Source organism: Ambystoma mexicanum, chromosome 4q (assembly GCF_040938575.1).
Source record: "Ambystoma mexicanum isolate Mex_15411 chromosome 4q, UKY_AmexF1_1, whole genome shotgun sequence".
NCBI classification, from domain to species: domain Eukaryota; kingdom Metazoa; phylum Chordata; class Amphibia; order Caudata; family Ambystomatidae; genus Ambystoma; species Ambystoma mexicanum.
In genome coordinates, this window is record NC_090928.1 from 119,639,645 (window position 1) to 119,657,847 (window position 18,203).

The window sequence follows — 18,203 nt, forward strand, 5'->3', positions numbered from 1 at the left end:
TCAGCCATTTTATGCTGAACGGAACTTTCTCTGCTTTATGTGTCCTTTTTTTGCATTAAATTATCATACACTACTGGAGTGGTGTCCTGGCATTTGATGGGGATGGTGCTATGGGGGCTCTCTCAGAGTGCGGGGATGTGGAGTGGGTAGTGAAGGGGGGTTGGGATGGGGCAAGGTGGGGCCTGATGGATGACCCAGTTGCAGGGCCAGTATGTGTATTGGGGGTGTTTGTCAGGTCTAGCAGGTACATGGGAGACACATGTCATTGACATTGTACGGGATGGTGGCCATGTGTGGGTGGAGCTGAGATACGACATTGTTGTGTGTTGGTGCCAGTGGTGGCACACCAGGCACGAATGCAGTATGCTGTGGCAGGGTGCCATGTGTCTGTGTGGCCGATGATGCCTCTACCCTTGCAGTAAAGGGTGCCTGTGCAGTGTTCATAAAGTGTACAGGCATGGGTCATTGTGAGGGGGTCAGGGTGTATGGCCACGACAGGGCCCTGGGTGTTGGTTCAGGAGTGGGGGGTGTGCCTGCAGGGTGTATTCTGGGGGGATGGGGACGGTACAATCCCCATATCGGTGATGTGGTGGTACGGTGGTGGGGGCAGGGTGGCTGCTCAGTATTTTGGGGCTGTGTGTACTCACCGGCCTCGTCGGGTGTCCCAGTGCCGGCCTCTGCAGCGCCAACCCAAAGATGGACTCATTGTGCACCACACTGCTGCACTTCTCCTCCCAGGGCATGAGTCTAATTAGCGAGGAGGGTCCAGCACCTGTGGCCATGCTTTGCCTGCAGTGTTCTGACATGAGGTTCCGGACCCTCAGGCGGCGGTCATCCCACTGCTTCTGGCAATCCCCGACTGTGCGTGGGGTTGTCCCCGCTGCTGAGACCTTCTGCGCCATGTATTCCCATATGGCCTTTTTCCTCTGCTGTGTTTGGCGGCGCGGGTCAGTTGAGAACAACTCCCCTGCATGCAGGACAATGGTCTCAATTAGCATGTTAAGCTCTGCCTCAGAGCAGCGCGGCTTGCGCTGCCGGTCTCACGGATGCGAGTAGACATGGTCCACTGTGGATTTATGCAGTTAGGAGGGGTGGATGGCAAGTGGATGCTGCAGATTGCAATGGATTGTGTTTTTATGATGGCCGCCGGACTACTTCCTGTTCTGGCAATCACTTTATTTCCGGTCACAGTAATTCCAGTGCCGCTGTTTCTGGTGACTCAGTTTCCAGTGACGCTGGCATCCCCAGTGACGATGGTGTTGTTGTTTGTGGCCACTTTTCACAATGTTTCCGTGATGCCAGTGCCAACGTTTCCGGCATCCCGGAATCCGTGAACCCAAAAACCCTTGATCAATCGTTATTTACGGCATTACGGGTTGCCGGAAACGGTGGGACCGGAATCACGGAAACACAATTTTTACACCACCAAATTCGTAATGAGTGCCAATGTAATTTTGGTTTTGTTTTTTAACTACTGCAAATCCATCTGCATATCGAGAAGAAGTATGGCAATTAATGATTCAAATGCCCAATCCTTTTTTATATTTGCAATTAAATCTTTTTGCAATGAAATCCTGCCCATAACGTCAAAAATGTACAAGCTTGTGTAAATCCATGGGAGAACATAGCCAGTTGGTTGTGGGAGATGATTTCATCTATGGCTACAACACCCCACTTCCTTTTGTTCACATGATAAGCCTGTGTTGAGAAAAGTCAAAATGACACCGCAGACAGGAATTGACTGTTAAGATGTCATGCGATGTTAGATAAGACATCCCTATATAGTACACTATGAAATGGATGTAGTTTCAACAGAGCTTTCTAAACTTCTGACAAACAGATTTCATGTGGGGCAGAACTGAGAACACTGGTTTGGAAAAGATGGGGCAGGAAGCGCTTTATATACAAATCCCATCGTCAGCCTAGTTCTTCTACATTATTGGTATTTAGCACATTTTCCAAATTCTATTAATATTCTTAGTATTTAGTATTTATTTAGTATTTATTTTATTTATAGAGCGCCCCAGGCCCAGGGGCAACCGGGCGCTTCACTTGGTTACAGACATAATAAAAGCAACGTGGTTACAGGCATAATAAAAGCAAGGTCAAGACAATGTATGTGCAAACAAAAATATAACATATGATTTAAATATACAGAAATATACAAGTGATGCAGTGAATATACAGATGAGGCAAGTTTAGGCATAAGGCAGTAGAGGCAGTAGCTACTGACTCTAAGTAGGGTCAAGGTCGGTCATGGGTGGACAGCCAGGCTTTGGCTTTGCGTTTGAAAAGTGGGAATGAAGGTTCAGCTTTCAGGGGGTTAGGTAGCGAGTTCCATAGCTTGGCTGCTAAGACTGGGAAGCTATGTCCACCGGATCTTTGAAGGTTGAAACGTGGGATATCAAGGCAGTTAGTTTGGGCACTCCTGAGTGGTCTGGAGGTGGTGTGTCGATACAATCCGCAGGCTAAGAAGCTGGGGGCTTGGTTAGCAAGGCTTTTGTGTGTAAGCGACAATGCTTTAAGAGAAGCTCTTTGGGAGACTGAAAGCCAGTGGCGGTTCCGTCTGGAGTCTGAAATGTGCAAGTTCCTAGGGAGGTTGAGGGCCGCTCTAATTGCATTGTTTTGGATGATTTGCAGTTTTTTTTTTATATTGCATTGGTTAGTACCCAGATAAAGTATGTTACAGTAATCAATTTTGGAGAGGACCAGAGTCCTGGCAAGTGTGGTAAAATTGGCTGGTGAGAGGAAGGGGCGGCATGCTGTGATGAGCTTGCATGTGTAAGCTGCTGCCGAGGATACTGCGTTAGTTTGTCTGGACAGAGAAAGTGTGCAGTCAATATAGATGCCAAGAGTTTTGGTGTCTTTAGCAACTTTGATAGTGTTGCCATCAATTGTGAAGGATTGAAATGCTGGGTCAAGTTTACTTAGTCTTTGGTGAGAGCCAAGGATGAGAAGCTTGGTCTTTTCGTCGTTTAAGCACAATTCATGCTGATCCATCCAGGCATGGATAACTTGGTAAAATGCATTGATGGCTAGGGAGTCAATTTTGTTGTCTCCTGTGATGGTTATAAGTATTAGGGTGTGGTCAGCATAGTTAGTATACGTGACGCCCAGTAGATCCAAGATGTCAAAGGTTTTGTGAAAACGTTGTAGAGTGTTGGGCAGACACATGATCCTTGGGGGACTCCTCAGGTGACAGTAGAGGCTGTAGCAGTGGCAGTGGGGGAGAAGACCCTCATAGATCTATTGTCAAGGAATGAGGTAATCCAGGCAGTGGCTTTGTCCGAGAAGTGGGCAGCAGTTTTCAGGTGACGGCATAGGATATGGTGGTTTACTAAATCAAAAGCCGCCGAGAGATCTAGAAGGAGTAATAGGGCAAGCTTGCCCTTGTCCTTTAAGTCCTCGATCTGGGTTTTGAGGTCCAGAAGGGCGGTTTCAGTGCCATAGCATGGACGGAAGCCTGATTGCCTTAGCCCTAAGAGATTATTGGTTTCCAGGTACTTTTGGATCTGGAGGTATGCTGCACGATCAAGGATTTTGTGAAGGAAATGGACTGTGGTGATCGGTCGGTAGTTAGTGGGTATGTTGGCATCCAATGTGGTTTTTTTTAGGAGTGGGATGACCCAGGCATCCTTAAGGTTATTAGGGACGATCCCAAAACTGAATGACGAGTTTATAAGGATAGTGATGAAGGGGGCTAAGTTACGTGATGCCTCCTTAATGATAGTAGCAGGGCAGAGGTCCCCCTGACAGTTGGACGGTTTGAGGGTGTTGATGATGTGTTCAACTTCCAAGACGGAGAGAGGTGAAAAGCAAAATGGTTGCAAGGATTCAGTGTTAGTTTTGGGGTTCTCCTTAGTAGTGTTGTATGAGCGATTAGACTGCAGGCTATTTTTTTTCTCATTAATTTTAGTTTGGAGGATAGCAATCTTACCCAGGAGGGCCTTTTGAATGTTGGCACACCAGATACTGTCTTTGGGACATGAGTCTGGTGGGGTGGCTGGAGATTTCCTTAAGGATTTTGAAAAGCTCCTTAGTGTTGGATTGGGCTAGTTCAATACGTTTATTATAGGACTCTTTTTTGGCAGAGAGTATAGCTTCTTTGTAATTTAGGGACACTAGAGCAACACTTGCTTTGTTAGCTTCCATGGGGTGACTCTTCCAACGTGATTTAAGGATCCTTTTTTCCTTGCGAAGGGCTCTCAGCTGAGGGGTGAACCAGGAATTGAGGAACATAAGGGTAAACCACAAGGGAAACCAAATCAGGCTAGTGTACCATCTGGACCCAAACCAGATGGAGACCGGAACAAACCCCCATTCATCAAAACATTTGGGAAATGTTATGTTTGTGGGTCAACTGACCATGTGAAAGGGGATCCCAGATGCAAGGGTAAACCTTCAGGGGTCCACACTGTCTCCTTAGCCTTCTCCCCAGAGGAAGAAGTACCTATGACCAGTGGAAACTTTCCCCTACTGGCTGACAAACCCATGAGAGTCTCAGCTAGTGTTTCTTTAGTGTCCCTGGGCTTGTGGGAACAACAGAATCTAGATGTCTATAATTCAATCCCAGATAATACTAAAGAGTATTATAAAGATAGTGTTCTTGTGAATGGCCAGGAAACCCCTGCCATCAGAGACACTGGAGCCAGTATAACTGTGGTGGATGAATTATTTTTCAAGGTGGAGGATGTTGCAAAGGCACCCAAATGCCTCACCAAATTAGCTGGAGGCCCTGTGCAAATGCTTCCCCAGTTACCAGCTCTCATTCAGTGTAATGATATGACTGTCAAAATACCTGTTAGTGTGCAGAGTGAAGTGCCTGGGAGAGCCCTGTTGGGTAATGACCTGAAACCTCTTGGGAGTTGTGTCAAGCACCCCCAGGCCTCCCAGTAAAAGGAAACAGGAGCTCACTAGGTCTGCAATGCAAGGGAGAGAACCTTGAGAGGCTCTCCAGAGGAGTTGATAGAGGAAACTATCAATCCCACGCCACAGGAGTTGCTCACTGCTATTTCTAAGAAAACAGAGGCAAAGGGGAAACCCAAGACCTCCAGGAAAAAGTCAGACAGCACCCCTGTGCTACCAACAAGGACATCACCAAGATTGCCCAAAGTCACACCTGTGACTGCTACACCTGCTGAGGCAGAGTGTGAGGTGCAACCTTGTGTGGTTGAGCCAGTATCTGAAGAATCAGATCTAGAAGAAGACACTGGGCCTCATTACGAGTCCGGCGGTAACCGAGGCGTTAAAACCGCCTGGTTACCGCCGGACTCGTATTACCATTCCGCCTCCGTGATTCCCGGAATTACCGGGGCATTACAACCCCGGTTTCCCGGGAATCACGGAGGCGGAATGGTGTTAATCCCTATTCCCATTGAGTCCTACGGGACTCAATGGGAATGGGGATCATGGAAACACTGGCAGCATCTCGTAATGCTGCCGGTGTTTCCTCGGCCGCCTGCAGGCGGGCGGTGTTACACCCACCAGGTCAAACCTGGCTGGAACATCACCTCCCGCCTGCAGGAGTCGGGATCAGGCGGTCCGGAAACAACGGTGGCGGTGGGTTTACCGCCACCGTTATTTCCGGACCGCCTGATTTGTAATGAGGCCCACTGTCTTAGTTGGAGATCTTGACCCTGTTGACCATCCTGAGCTACAGTCTTTACTGGCAGAAGGTGGACCCAACAGGGCAGCCTTTAGCAAAGGACAGAGAGAGTGTCCTACTCTTGAAGGTCTTCGACAACAGGCTGCTAACCAACTTGATGGGCAAGAAGTTGGAAATCACAGGTTGAGCTGGGAAGATGGCCTCTTCTACAGTGAACCAACCGAGTCTATCCCTGGGGACTGCAAAAGAATTGTAGTGCCCCTTGCTAACAGACTCCAGTTCCTACAGTTAGCCCATGAGATACCTTTGGCTGGTCACTTGAGTTTCAAGAAGACCAAGGAAAGGCTCTCCCCTCTACTTCTACTGGCCTGAAAATGGGTTCAGAAGTTGACAAATTCTGTAGGAGCTGTCACACTTGCCAAACCTCTGGCAAGAGTGGAGCCAAGAATGTGGCACCCTTGGTGCCTCTCCCAGTGATGGGAGTTCCTTTTCCTTTTAAGAGGGTGGGCATTGACATTGTTGGTCCGCTTGACCCTCCCACATCTTCAGGGAACAGGTTTATCCTGGTTGTGGTAGACCATGCTACAAGATACCCAGAAGCCATACCTATGAGAACCGTTACAGCTCAGGATGTGGCTAAGGCTCTAGTTGGTATTTTTACCAGAGTAGGGTTTCCTAAGGAAGTGATATCTGACAGGGGATCCAATTCTATGTCCCACTACATGCAAGCCATGTGGAAAAACTGTGGTGTCACTTACAAGTTCTCTACAGCCTACCATCGACAGACAAATGGACTGGTAGAGAGGTTTAATCGTACTATGAAGAGCATGATAGGTGCTTTAGAAGAACCCCTTAAGAAAAAGTGGGACCTTCTACTGCCATGCATTCTCTTTGCATATAGAGTGGATTACAGTCCCTTTGAACTTCTCTATGGCCATCCAGTCAGAGGTCCATTGGCCCTGATCAAGGAGGGGTTGGAGAGTGCTCCTTCCCCCAAGCCAGTCAGAGTGACTAACTACGTGATAGGTCTCCGGAGGAGAATGTCACACATGATGGCAGAAGCAAGTGATAACTTAAAAGGAGGTCAGGCTCTGGTCAAACATTGGCATGACTAGAAGGCCAGCATGGTTGAGTTTACTCAAGACCAGCTTCTATTAGTTATGGTGCCAACAAGGCAGAGGGCCTTGAGGGTCAGATGGATAGGACCCTTCAAGGTTGTGGGCAAACGTGGAGAGGTGAACTATTTGGTGGACTTAGGCAGACCTAAGGAGGCTCCCGAGTCTTTTACACCAACCGTTAAAGGCTTATGTCTCTAGACCAGAAGTAGGAGCTTTGCTTCTAGCTTCAGCTCAAGAGGAAGAGAAGAGTGAACCTCTACCTGACCTCCTCGGAGGCCAACCTTTAGATGAACAGATAGAAGGAGTTAACCTCTCTTCTCAGCTGACCTCTGAACAACAGGAGGAGTGCAAGATTCTGTTGAATCAGTTTGCCTCCCTGTTTTCACTATCACCAGGCTTGACCCCTTGGGGCCAGCATGATATTCTCACTGGTGACTGTTTACTTGTGAAAAGCATAGGTTACAGAATGTCAGAGCATGTGAGATCCCACATCAAAGGAGAGGTTAACAAGATGGTTTATCTCAGGGTTATAGAGCCCTCTAAAAGTCCATGGTCTAGTTCAGTTGTGCTAGTGCCAAAGGCAGGAGCCAAGGAGTTGAGATTCTCTGTGTACTATAGAGCTCTAAATGCAGTCACTAAAACTGATGCCCATCATTTGCCAAGGACAGATGAACTGATGGATAGTCTTGGTTCAGCCAAGTACCTCAGTACATTTGATCTAACCTCAGGCTATTGGCAAATAGCACTGACAGACCATGCCAAGGAGAAAACTGCATTCTCCACCCCAGCAGGCCTCTACCAGTTTAAGGTTATGCTTTTTGGACTAAAGCACCTGCTACATTTCAAAGGATGGTTAATCAAGTTCTGAATGGGATGGAGAACTTCTGCATGGCATACTTGGATAACATTGCAGTGTTCAGCCCTACATGTAAAGAACATATTGATCACCTGGGATATGTTTTGCAGGCTCTTGAGCAGGCCCATCTGACCATAAAGGCAAGCAAATGTCAAATTGGTCAGAGCAAAATGGTCTACCTTGGCCATGAGGTAGGAGGAGGTGAAATAAGGCCATTGCCCAGCAAAGTACAAGCTGTGCAAAACTGGGCCACCCCTACTACTCAAACCCAAGTGAGAGCTTTCCTAGGCCTCACTGGGTACTACAGGAATTTCATAGAGAACTATGGGTCCATAGCTTCTCCTGTGAATGTGGCCCTTGAAAGGCAGAGTCGCCACTGGAACGAAAGAACCTACGAGGAGCTGATGGAAGAGGACCCCTACAACGACTGAACCGCCCGGTGAAGCCCTGCTGCAGGTCCGAATCTTCAGAATCCGACGATAGAGAAGATCCTCCACGAAACATCTTCCCTTGAGCTAGTGGGACCAACCAGTTCGCCCAAACTGCAAGCCAGGATCCCTCCTCTGGTCGAATTCGCTGTACAGAGCTACAGTGGGCCGGATAACCAGGAAGGTCGGACCCTGCTTGGGTTTTAAGGAGCGCACCTTTTATTCGTTGTTTTGCTCTGCTGCTGGTTTCTTCCCTGGGTAGTGCAGGACCCTCCAGTCTTCCTACTTCGTGTCAGTCCGACAGTCGCTTCAGGAACCGTGAGCCTGCAGGAACTACCAGGAACGTCCGCCTCAGTTACAGCTTCCTCTCCGTTGAGATCATTATTCTCGAAAGGCGTCAGCCATTTTATGCTGAACGGAACTTTCTCTGCTTTATGTGTCCTTTTTTGCATTAAATTATCATACACTACTGGAGTGGTGTCCTGGCATTTGATGGGGATGGTGCTATGGGGGCTCTCTCAGAGTGCGGGGTGTTGGGATGTGGAGTGGGTAGTGAAGGGGGGTTGGGATGGGGCAAGGTGGGGCCTGATGGATGACCCAGTTGCAGGGCCAGTATGTGTATTGGGGGTGTTTGTCAGGTCTAGCAGGTACATGGGAGACACATGTCATTGACATTGTATGGGATGGTGGCCATGTGTGGGTGGAGCTGAGGTACGACATTGTTGTGTGTTGGTGCCAGTGGTGGCACACCAGGCACGAATGCAGTATGCTGTGGCAGGGTGCCATGTGTCTGTGTGGCCGATGATGCCTCTACACTTGGCAGTAAAGGGTGCCTGTGCAGTGTTCATAAAGTGTACAGGCATGGGTCATTGTGAGGGGGTCAGGGTGTATGGCCACGACAGGGCCCTGGGTGTTGGTTCAGGAGTGGGGGGTGTGCCTGCAGGGTGTATTCTGGGGGGATGGGGACGGTGCAATCCCCATATCGGTGATGTGGTGGTACGGTGGTGGGGGCAGGGTGGCTGCTCAGTATTTTGGGGCTGTGTGTACTCACCGGCCTCGTCGGGTGTCCCAGTGCCGGCCTCTGCAGCGCCAACCCAAAGATGGACTCATTGTGCACCACACTGCTGCACTTCTCCTCCCAGGGCATGAGTCTAATTAGCGAGGAGGGTCCAGCACCTGTGGCCATGCTTTGCCTGCAGTGTGCTGACATGAGGTTCCGGACCCTCAGGCGACGGTCATCCCACTGCTTCTGGCAATCCCCGACTGTGCGTGGGGTTGTCCCCGCTGCTGAGACCTTCTGTGCCATGTATTCCCATATGGCCTTTTTCCTCTGCTGTGTTTGGCGGCGCGGGTCAGTTGAGAACAACTCCCCTGCATGCAGGACAATGGTCTCAGATAGCATGTTAAGCTCTGCCTCAGAGCAGCGCGGCTTGCGCTGCCGGTCGCACGGATGCGAGTAGACATGGTCCACTGTGGATTTATGCAGTTAGGAGGGGTGGATGGCAAGTGGATGCTGCAGATTGCAATGGATTGTGTTTTTATGATGGCCGCCGGACTACTTCCTGTTCTGCCAATCACTTTATTTCCGGTCACAGTAATTCCAGTGCCGCTGTTTCTGGTGACTCAGTTTCCAGTGACGCTGGCATCCCCAGTGACGATGGTGTTGTTGTTTTTGGCCACTTTTCACAATGTTTCCGTGATGCCAGTGCCAACGTTTCCGGCATCCCGGAATCCGTGAACCCAAAAACCCTTGATCAATCGTTATTTACGGCATTACGGGTTGCCGGAAACGGTGGGACCGGAATCACGGAAACACAATTTTTACACCACCAAATTCGTAATGAGTGCCAATGTAATTTTGGTTTTGTTTTTTAACTACTGCAAATCCATCTGCATATCGAGAAGAAGTATGGCAATTAATGATTCAAATGCCCAATCCTTTTTTATATTTGCAATTAAATCTTTTTGCAATGAAATCCTGCCCATAACGTCAAAAATGTACAGTACAAGCTTGTGTAAATCCATGGGAGAACATAGCCAGTTGGTTGTGGGAGATGATTTCATCTATGGCTACAACACCCCACTTCCTTTTGTTCACATGATAAGCCTGTGTTGAGAAAAGTCAAAATGACACTGCAGACAGGAATTGACTGTTAAGATGTCATGCGATGTTAGATAAGACATCCCTATATAGTACACTATGAAATGGATGTAGTTTCAACAGAGCTTTCTAAACTTCTGACAAACAGATTTCATGTGGGGCAGAACTGAGAACACTGGTTTGGAAAAGATGGGGCAGGAAGCGCTTTATTTACAAATCCCATCGTCAGCCTAGTTCTTCTACATTATTGGTATTTAGCACATTTTCCAAATTCTATTAATATTCTTAGTATTTAGTATTTATTTAGTATTTATTTTATTTATAGAGCGCCCCAGGCCCAGGGGCAACCGGGCGCTTCACTTGGTTACAGACATAATAAAAGCAACGTGGTTACAGGCATAATAAAAGCAAGGTCAAGACAATGTATGTGCAAACAAAAATATAACATATGATTTAAATATACAGAAATATACAAGTGATGCAGTGAATATACAGATGAGGCAAGTTTAGGCATAAGGCAGTAGAGGCAGTAGCTACTGACTCTAAGTAGGGTCAAGGTCGGTCATGGGTGGACAGCCAGGCTTTGCCTTTGCGTTTGAAAAGTGGGAATGAAGGTTCAGCTTTCAGGGGGTTAGGTAGCGAGTTCCATAGCTTGGCTGCTAAGACTGGGAAGCTATGTCCACCGGATCTTTGAAGGTTGAAACGTGGGATATCAAGGCAGTTAGTTTGGGCACTCCTGAGTGGTCTGGAGGTGGTGTGTCGATACAATCCGCAGGCTAAGAAGCTGGGGGCTTGGTTAGCAAGGCTTTTGTGTGTAAGCGACAATGCTTTAAGAGAAGCTCTTTGGGAGACTGAAAGCCAGTGGCGGTTCCGTCTGGAGTCTGAAAAGCAAGGTCAAGACAATGTATGTGCAAACAAAAATATAACATATGATTTAAATATACAGAAATATACAAGTGATGCAGTGAATATACAGATGAGGCAAGTTTAGGCATAAGGCAGTAGAGGCAGTAGCTACTGACTCTAAGTAGGGTCAAGGTCGGTCATGGGTGGACAGCCAGGCTTTGCCTTTGCGTTTGAAAAGTGGGAATGAAGGTTCAGCTTTCAGGGGGTTAGGTAGCGAGTTCCATAGCTTGGCTGCTAAGACTGGGAAGCTATGTCCACCGGATCTTTGAAGGTTGAAACGTGGGATATCAAGGCAGTTAGTTTGGGCACTCCTGAGTGGTCTGGAGGTGGTGTGTCGATACAATCCGCAGGCTAAGAAGCTGGGGGCTTGGTTAGCAAGGCTTTTGTGTGTAAGTGACAATGCTTTAAGAGAAGCTCTTTGGGAGACTGAAAGCCAGTGGCGGTTCCGTCTGGAGTCTGAAATGTGCAAGTTCCTAGGGAGGTTGAGGGCCGCTCTAATTGCATTGTTTTGGATGATTTGCAGTTTTTTTTTATATTGCATTGGTTAGTACCCAGATAAAGTATGTTACAGTAATCAATTTTGGAGAGGACCAGAGTCCTGGCAAGTGTGGTACAATTGGCTGGTGAGAGGAAGGGGCGGCATGCTGTGATGAGCTTGCATGTGTAAGCTGCTGCCGAGGATACTGCGTTAGTTTGTCTGGACAGAGAAAGTGTGCAGTCAATATAGATGCCAAGAGTTTTGGTGTCTTTAGCAACTTTGATAGTGTTGCCATCAATTGTGAAGGATTGAAATGCTGGGTCAAGTTTACTTAGTCTTTGGTGAGAGCCAAGGATGAGAAGCTCGGTCTTTTCGTCGTTTAAGCACAATTCATGCTGATCCATCCAGGCATGGATAACTTGGTAAATGGCATTGATGGCTAGGGAGTCAATTTTGTTGTCTCCTGTGATGGTTATTAGTATTAGGGTGTGGTCAGCATAGTTAGTATACGTGACGCCCAATAGATCCAAGATGTCAAAGGTTTTGTGAAAACGTTGTAGAGTGTTGGGCAGACACATGATCCTTGGGGGACTCCTCAGGTGACAGGAGAGGCTGTAGCAGTGGCAGTGGGGGAGAAGACCCTCACAGATCTATTGTCAAGGAATGAGGTAATCCAGGCAGTGGCTTTGTCCGAGAAGTGGGCAGCAGTTTTCAGGTGACGGCATAGGATATGGTGGTTTACTAAATCAAAAGCCGCCGAGAGATCTAGAAGGAGTAATAGGGCAAGCTTGCCCTTGTCCTTTAAGTCCTCGATCTGGGTTTTGAGGTCCAGAAGGGCGGTTTCAGTGCCATAGCGTGGACGGAAGCCCGATTGCCTTAGCCCTAAGAGATTATTGGTTTCCAGGTACTTTTGGATCTGGAGGTATGCTGCACGATCAAGGATTTTGTGAAGGAAAGGGACTGTGGTGATCGGTTGGTAGTTAGTGGGTATGTTGGCATCCAATGTGTTTTTTTTTAGGAGTGGGATGACCCAGGCATCCTTAAGGTTATTAGGGACGATCCCAAAACTGAATGACGAGTTTATAAGGATAGTGATGAAGGGGGCTAAGTTACGTGATGCTTCCTTAATGATAGTAGCAGGGCAGAGGTCCCCCTGACAGTTGGACGGTTTGAGGGTGTTGATGATGTGTTCAACTTCCAAGACGGAGAGAGGTGAAAAGCAAAATGGTTGCAAGGATTCAGTGTTAGTTTTGGGGTTCTCCTTAGTAGTGTTGTATGAGCGATTAGACTGCAGGCTATTTTTTTTTCTCATTAATTTTAGTTTGGAGGATAGCAATCTTACCCAGGAGGGCCTTTTGAATGTTGGCACACCAGATACTGTCTTTGGGACATGAGTCTGGTGGGGTGGCTGGAGATTTCCTTAAGGATTTTGAAAAGCTCCTTAGTGTTGGATTGGGCTAGTTCAATACGTTTATTATAGGACTCTTTTTTGGCAGAGAGTATAGCTTCTTTGTAATTTAGGGACACTAGAGCAACACTTGCTTTGTTAGCTTCCATCGGGTGACTCTTCCAACGTGATTTAAGGATCCTTTTTTCCTTGCGAAGGGCTCTCAGCTGAGGGGTGAACCAGGAATTGAGGCGGGCCCGAGGTTTGGGTTTCCGTAGTTTGGATGGTGCGATGAGGTCAAGCGCTTTTAGCATGGTCTGATTGTAAATGTCTACCAAGACCGTGGGATCAGAACAAGAGGCGGAGAGATCATTGAGTATGGGTAGGATGAAAGGAAGTAGTTTAGCACATGTTATATTGCGCTTATTTCTAGTGGTAGTAGCTGGTGCCATGTTAGTGATGGTGGGGATGATTTTAGTTGGAATGCTGAAGGTAATAAGGTGGTGGTCTGTCCACGTGCAGGCTAGGTTAGAGCTGATAGTGGTGTCACAGTTTAAGTCGGCTAACCAATCTAGAGTCCTGCCCTTGGAGTGAGTAGGGGAAGTCACGCGTTGAGTGAAGCCAGGGTAGATAACAGGTTGTAGATTTCGAGTGCTGGAGCATCGTTGGGGTCAAGGTAGCCTAGGTTGAAGTCGCCTAGAACTATAATTTGGGACTTGGACTTAGTATTGTCAGTGAGGACAAGAGACAAGTCTTCGGCAAAGGTGGAGAGTGGGCCAGGCCGTCTGTATATAATGTGTAATGTGACAGTCTGGTTGGAAGAGATGGCTAGTTTGGCTGTAAGTAGTTCAGCTGAAGTGATTTGGCAGGGAGCTGCGGATAAGCAGAGATTAATTGAGGTTTTGTGGATGATAGCCACGCCACCTCCTTTGGATTGATCAGTGTTGCGATCGCTTCTGATGATGGTATAGCCGCTTGGGATGGCTAGTGATAGAAGGGGTCCTGAAGCGGCATGAAGCCACGTTTCTGTAATTGCTATCAGGTCTAGGTCGTGAGTTACAATGAAATCAGCCATATCAAGGGCATGGGCCATAAGTGATCTGGTGTTGACCAAGGCAGCCTTGATACAAGTTGGTGTGCTTAGGGCAGAGGGCGTGGGAATGATAGCAATGGGTGTGGTTACGGGTTGTTGGTCCCGGGTTGTGGGCTTAATAAGTGATGGTTTGGCTTGACGGTTAATGATAGAAGGGTGGTGAGAGGTATGAGGGAGTCTGGACCCTAGTCTGGAGTTTCTCATAGGTACCGTGCAAGGTTGATTAGGTGTCGGCTTAGTGGCGAAATGTTGTAGCCAAAGAAGTGGGTGGTTGAGGTAGGGGTTGGTAGCTGTGGGGTTGAGCGTGGTAGGCAGTATGATGTGAGGCTGCTGTGTAGGGCACGAGGCGATGCTAGTACTATGCAGATGAGAAATGGAGTGCATGATGAGAGCAGGATGTGTCAGAGGGGAGGCTGTGGTAGTAGTATTAGCACAGTGTAGGTGTAGTTCAAATAATGCCAGTAGGTGAACTAGAAAGTGGAGTCCACGTTGGAGGCAAGTGAGAGTGGGACTCTGCGCAAACATAGCAACAGGTGAGTGTGCTGATTTAGGTCAAACAATATATGGCAAAAAGCACGGGATCGGGTAACAACTGATAGTAGGCAAAGCTGTTTATCAAGTAGAGTGGGCACCCAGGAGGTGGCAGATGAAGGAAGAGGCTAGTTATAAGAGTTAACTGGATTCCAAAGGCAGCGTGGATCAGCAAATACAGCAATGCGGCAGGGCAAGGGTACACATGAGAGGGCTATGTGCAAGCAAAATCATCAAGCATTAAGTTTAAACACACGTGGTGGAGCGGCTGCGAGCAAAATGATTGAACAATCCGTCAGCGCTCTGTAAAGGGGCTGCAGGCAAAATCATCAATGCATTAAGTGCCTCTTAATTCTTGTTCCTGCATTCTTGGGGAAAATGAATTAGATATGAACCCTTATTGTTCATATTTTTCTTTTGCACGGACTTTAGTTTGGGCATTTCAAAGTCTTTGCTAACCTTCAAATTATTCTGGCCAGCATAAGTGGACCCATATATGCATTGGTGGATGGGAGAGGAAACAAAACAGATGGATTGCTACAGTATGGCCTGTATATTTAGCGACAGCTCCATATTAGTTTTAAGCCTTAGCTAGGTAACCATGAAGTTTGTGATAATTTTTTGTAGCTATTCCATTTAACGCGTCTATAGCGGCTGAAAAACCATCACATGACTACTGGCACACCTATCCAGAGAGCACTAATGTGAGTATATCATTAGTTGAAATGTGTCACGTTCTAGATGACAATAGACATTGCTGATTGTTTGCAGGCTTTAGATTCCTAGAAGCGAAAAGGAAAAAGAGTAGGCAGCTAGGACTATCTTCAAGTACACTACTGTTTATCTTGCAAATCATCTGTTTGACTATACTATACCATTTCCTATGCTCATATTATGTCTACAAGAGAAACATGGTTAACAGTTGTGTGGGAGCATTTTTTATGAGTTCTTATTTTATGAGTATAAAGAGGCACTATATTGTAAATGTTTGCTGTTTTAGTGATAAAACTGTGTGGGGAATATTGATTACATGCAAGGTTAATAATTTACATAATGTTAATTAGGTTTACTATTAGTCAGCAATATTATTGTGGGCCTATGGCCAGAACATCTTGGAACCAATTATCGCAGGTGCTCTAGGTTAGAGGTTGTTCTTGCCATAAACCACGGACATCTTACTCTCTATGTAGCGCTGCCTCGGATATAGCACTCTTCTCTGTTGCAAAACCTTTGACTTGAAAAGTAGACTGTGGCAATTGAGGTATGATGTAAATCATGTCATAACATATGGAATCTAAGCTTCTAAGTCCACAGTGACTGTGTCAGAAACTGAAATGTAGTTGCCTCCTTGCATTAAAGGTTGTGGCATGATGAACCCTGAATGTGTCGCCAAGGGAAAACGTTAAGAGCTGTACTGATCCCTGTTACTTAAACAAGACAGAGTGTTTCAACGTGTCATATGAGTGTTACTGCAAAGCTGCCGTGAACCATAGCGACGTTTCTGCAGTTCTGTATGTGTGTGTGTGTAATATGAAAATGCTATGGGACAGTGAAGTGTAGTTTGTAGAAGACCTGCAAGCAGCAGTGGATTGTTTTGAGACATTTGACTAAACAGGAAAGTTTAGAGGTTTATTTAACAATGTAGGTATTTTCTTAGGGTGTATTTGTAAAGCACAATGTACGCCTTTTCTGTGGGCTTTTGTTGCTGATGGCTGCCACAGAGGCAAGAGGTTGTTCTGCCAGGTTGATATGATATGATATTATAGGTTATTTATAACGCGCGAGGTTTCTAAGCGCAAACTCGGGGATCGAACCTGTGTTGCTCCGTGTCGGCTTGCTTCCAAGGCGAGCATGTTGCCCCTGAGCTATCCTCCCAGACATAGGGTAGGGGGCAAGTAACTGTGCTACACCCTTCATACCCTGGCGTGTGATACGAGTGTGTCTTTAGCTCAGGGTGGTCGGGATTTGAGGTATCTCGTCATGCCTGGACGTCAGTGTTATCATAGGCGTGTTGAACGTAGACACTGACCAGCCAGTTTCACTGATCGCAAACTTGGAACTGTGGCTCCTCTGGGAGCAATGCCCTGGGCAATGCCCTGGGCTGGGCTGGCTGGAAGGCCTCTAGGCCTGCTAGGAGCATTCTGTGGATGGTAATAGTGTTGTGTGATTCGTTTGACTTCCTGTATATAATTGCTGGCATCACAGGGCATATTAATGTCGGGGGTGTCAAGCCACTCATTTCCATTCATGATTTATTTAAAAACTTTACTTTTCCCAGTCTGACAGTACCTGGATTCGGGTGTTGCACAAATCTTGGCGGAAGGTCTAACTGCTGCTGCATGTTGATGCCTGGATGAGAGGGGAAAAATAAGAGTGCTAGAAAAAAGGCTCCGAATAGGTTATAAAATGCACACCAAGAGGCTATAATCCCAGACTATGATTGCCATTGATTTGGGACGATGTTGCACTGACAGAGGTGAAGAAACCAAAATGAGTACTACATTTACCCCACTCAGTACTTCCAAGACAGGAGCAAATCTGATTTGAATGTCTAAAACCTGAAAAAATAATCAGAACGGTGCCAGGCGCTGACAACCAACACTTACACAACAAATGTCGAAAAGGCCAAGAGGCAGGCCTGTGTATGTTGCTGTTTAGCCCTTGCAACGCCAGGCACATCAGGATCTTTGCACATTGGAGCAACATTTGTTCTAGACATCTCCAACAGCAGTTTCATGGACTGAAATGGCGTTGGGTGTTGGACTGCAAGCCTCTTTGGGGCCCAGTGACTCCACACACAATGCTTCACAAACTCTGGATCAAGATGGGCAAGGAAAGTTTGTGCAAGCGACTGATAGTGAGTGACAGTTAAGATAAGCTACTCAAATGTGATTAAGGTGGGAAATACATCACAACACTTAAACATTCATCATTCCAGCAGCCCTATAGACTGGAAGAAATGCACATTAGCTTGCTAGGGACGACAGCCGATCTGTGTGAGCCGGGAAGGCCAAGCTATTGTAAGATGCAAAGTGAGGAGGTTCTACGCTTCCCTTGAAGCAACAGTATCATACATAAAGCTGTTCTGCTGCCAATTTAAGCACTCTGTTGGCCAATTCACAGACTACCAAAATTACTGTCAAATCTGGTGGGACAGAATTGCAGAATCGACCGAAACGTTGTGCCAATTCTAGTGTCCACTTTAAATTAATGCCACCTCAACTGAGACCGTTTTGCAGTTTTTTCACATATGAGACACAATCAGCCACTCAGTAGCTGCAGCTGTAATTTTCCCTTTTACAGGAGTTTAGGAATAATATGGGAGAACACAATATTAATACCGAAACCTAGTATCCAACATTTAAAGAATACTTTAATATTCTAGGATGCAATACTTGGTCACTGCGATGCTTTGCTTGATGAGTTATAAGTGATGCTGAATGTGATAAACACTTAAGGGCAACTGATACAAAAGTTATATAATGAGACTCAGAAATGTTATGCAAATAATGTTGTTCACTTTTTTGTCATGCTTATATAACCTTTAAATATTGAAATGGTCTATGAAGTCACTCTAGGCCCTTATTTTCTGTTATTTTCTGGGGGTCAAATTTAAATATATGTTGCTCAGAGAATGGCCCTGGCCAGATGGTGCGGTCAGGGCCCCCTGCAGCCCTCTCCTCATTTAGAATGGCGGCAA

At 46.8% G+C, this 18,203-nt stretch overlaps 1 protein-coding gene across 2 annotated transcripts in view; it reads right to left on the reverse strand.

The window, feature by feature from the left end:
- The window catches only part of LOC138467528 (zinc finger protein 777-like), a 453,964-nt gene that overhangs the window by 24,784 nt on the left and 410,977 nt on the right, over positions 1-18,203 (reverse strand). The window contains exons 9-10 of one of the 2 annotated variants that reach the window (XM_069607633.1): positions 16,793-16,852; positions 11,077-11,470 (exon numbers count right to left, since the gene is read on the reverse strand). In XM_069607633.1, the coding sequence (XP_069463734.1) occupies positions 11,142-11,470; positions 16,793-16,852 (389 nt within the window). In that variant the 3' untranslated portion in view covers positions 11,077-11,141. Of the gene's footprint in view, positions 1-11,076; positions 11,471-16,792; positions 16,853-18,203 lie in introns of those variants that run through there. The other variant, XM_069607634.1, reaches the window with a different exon arrangement.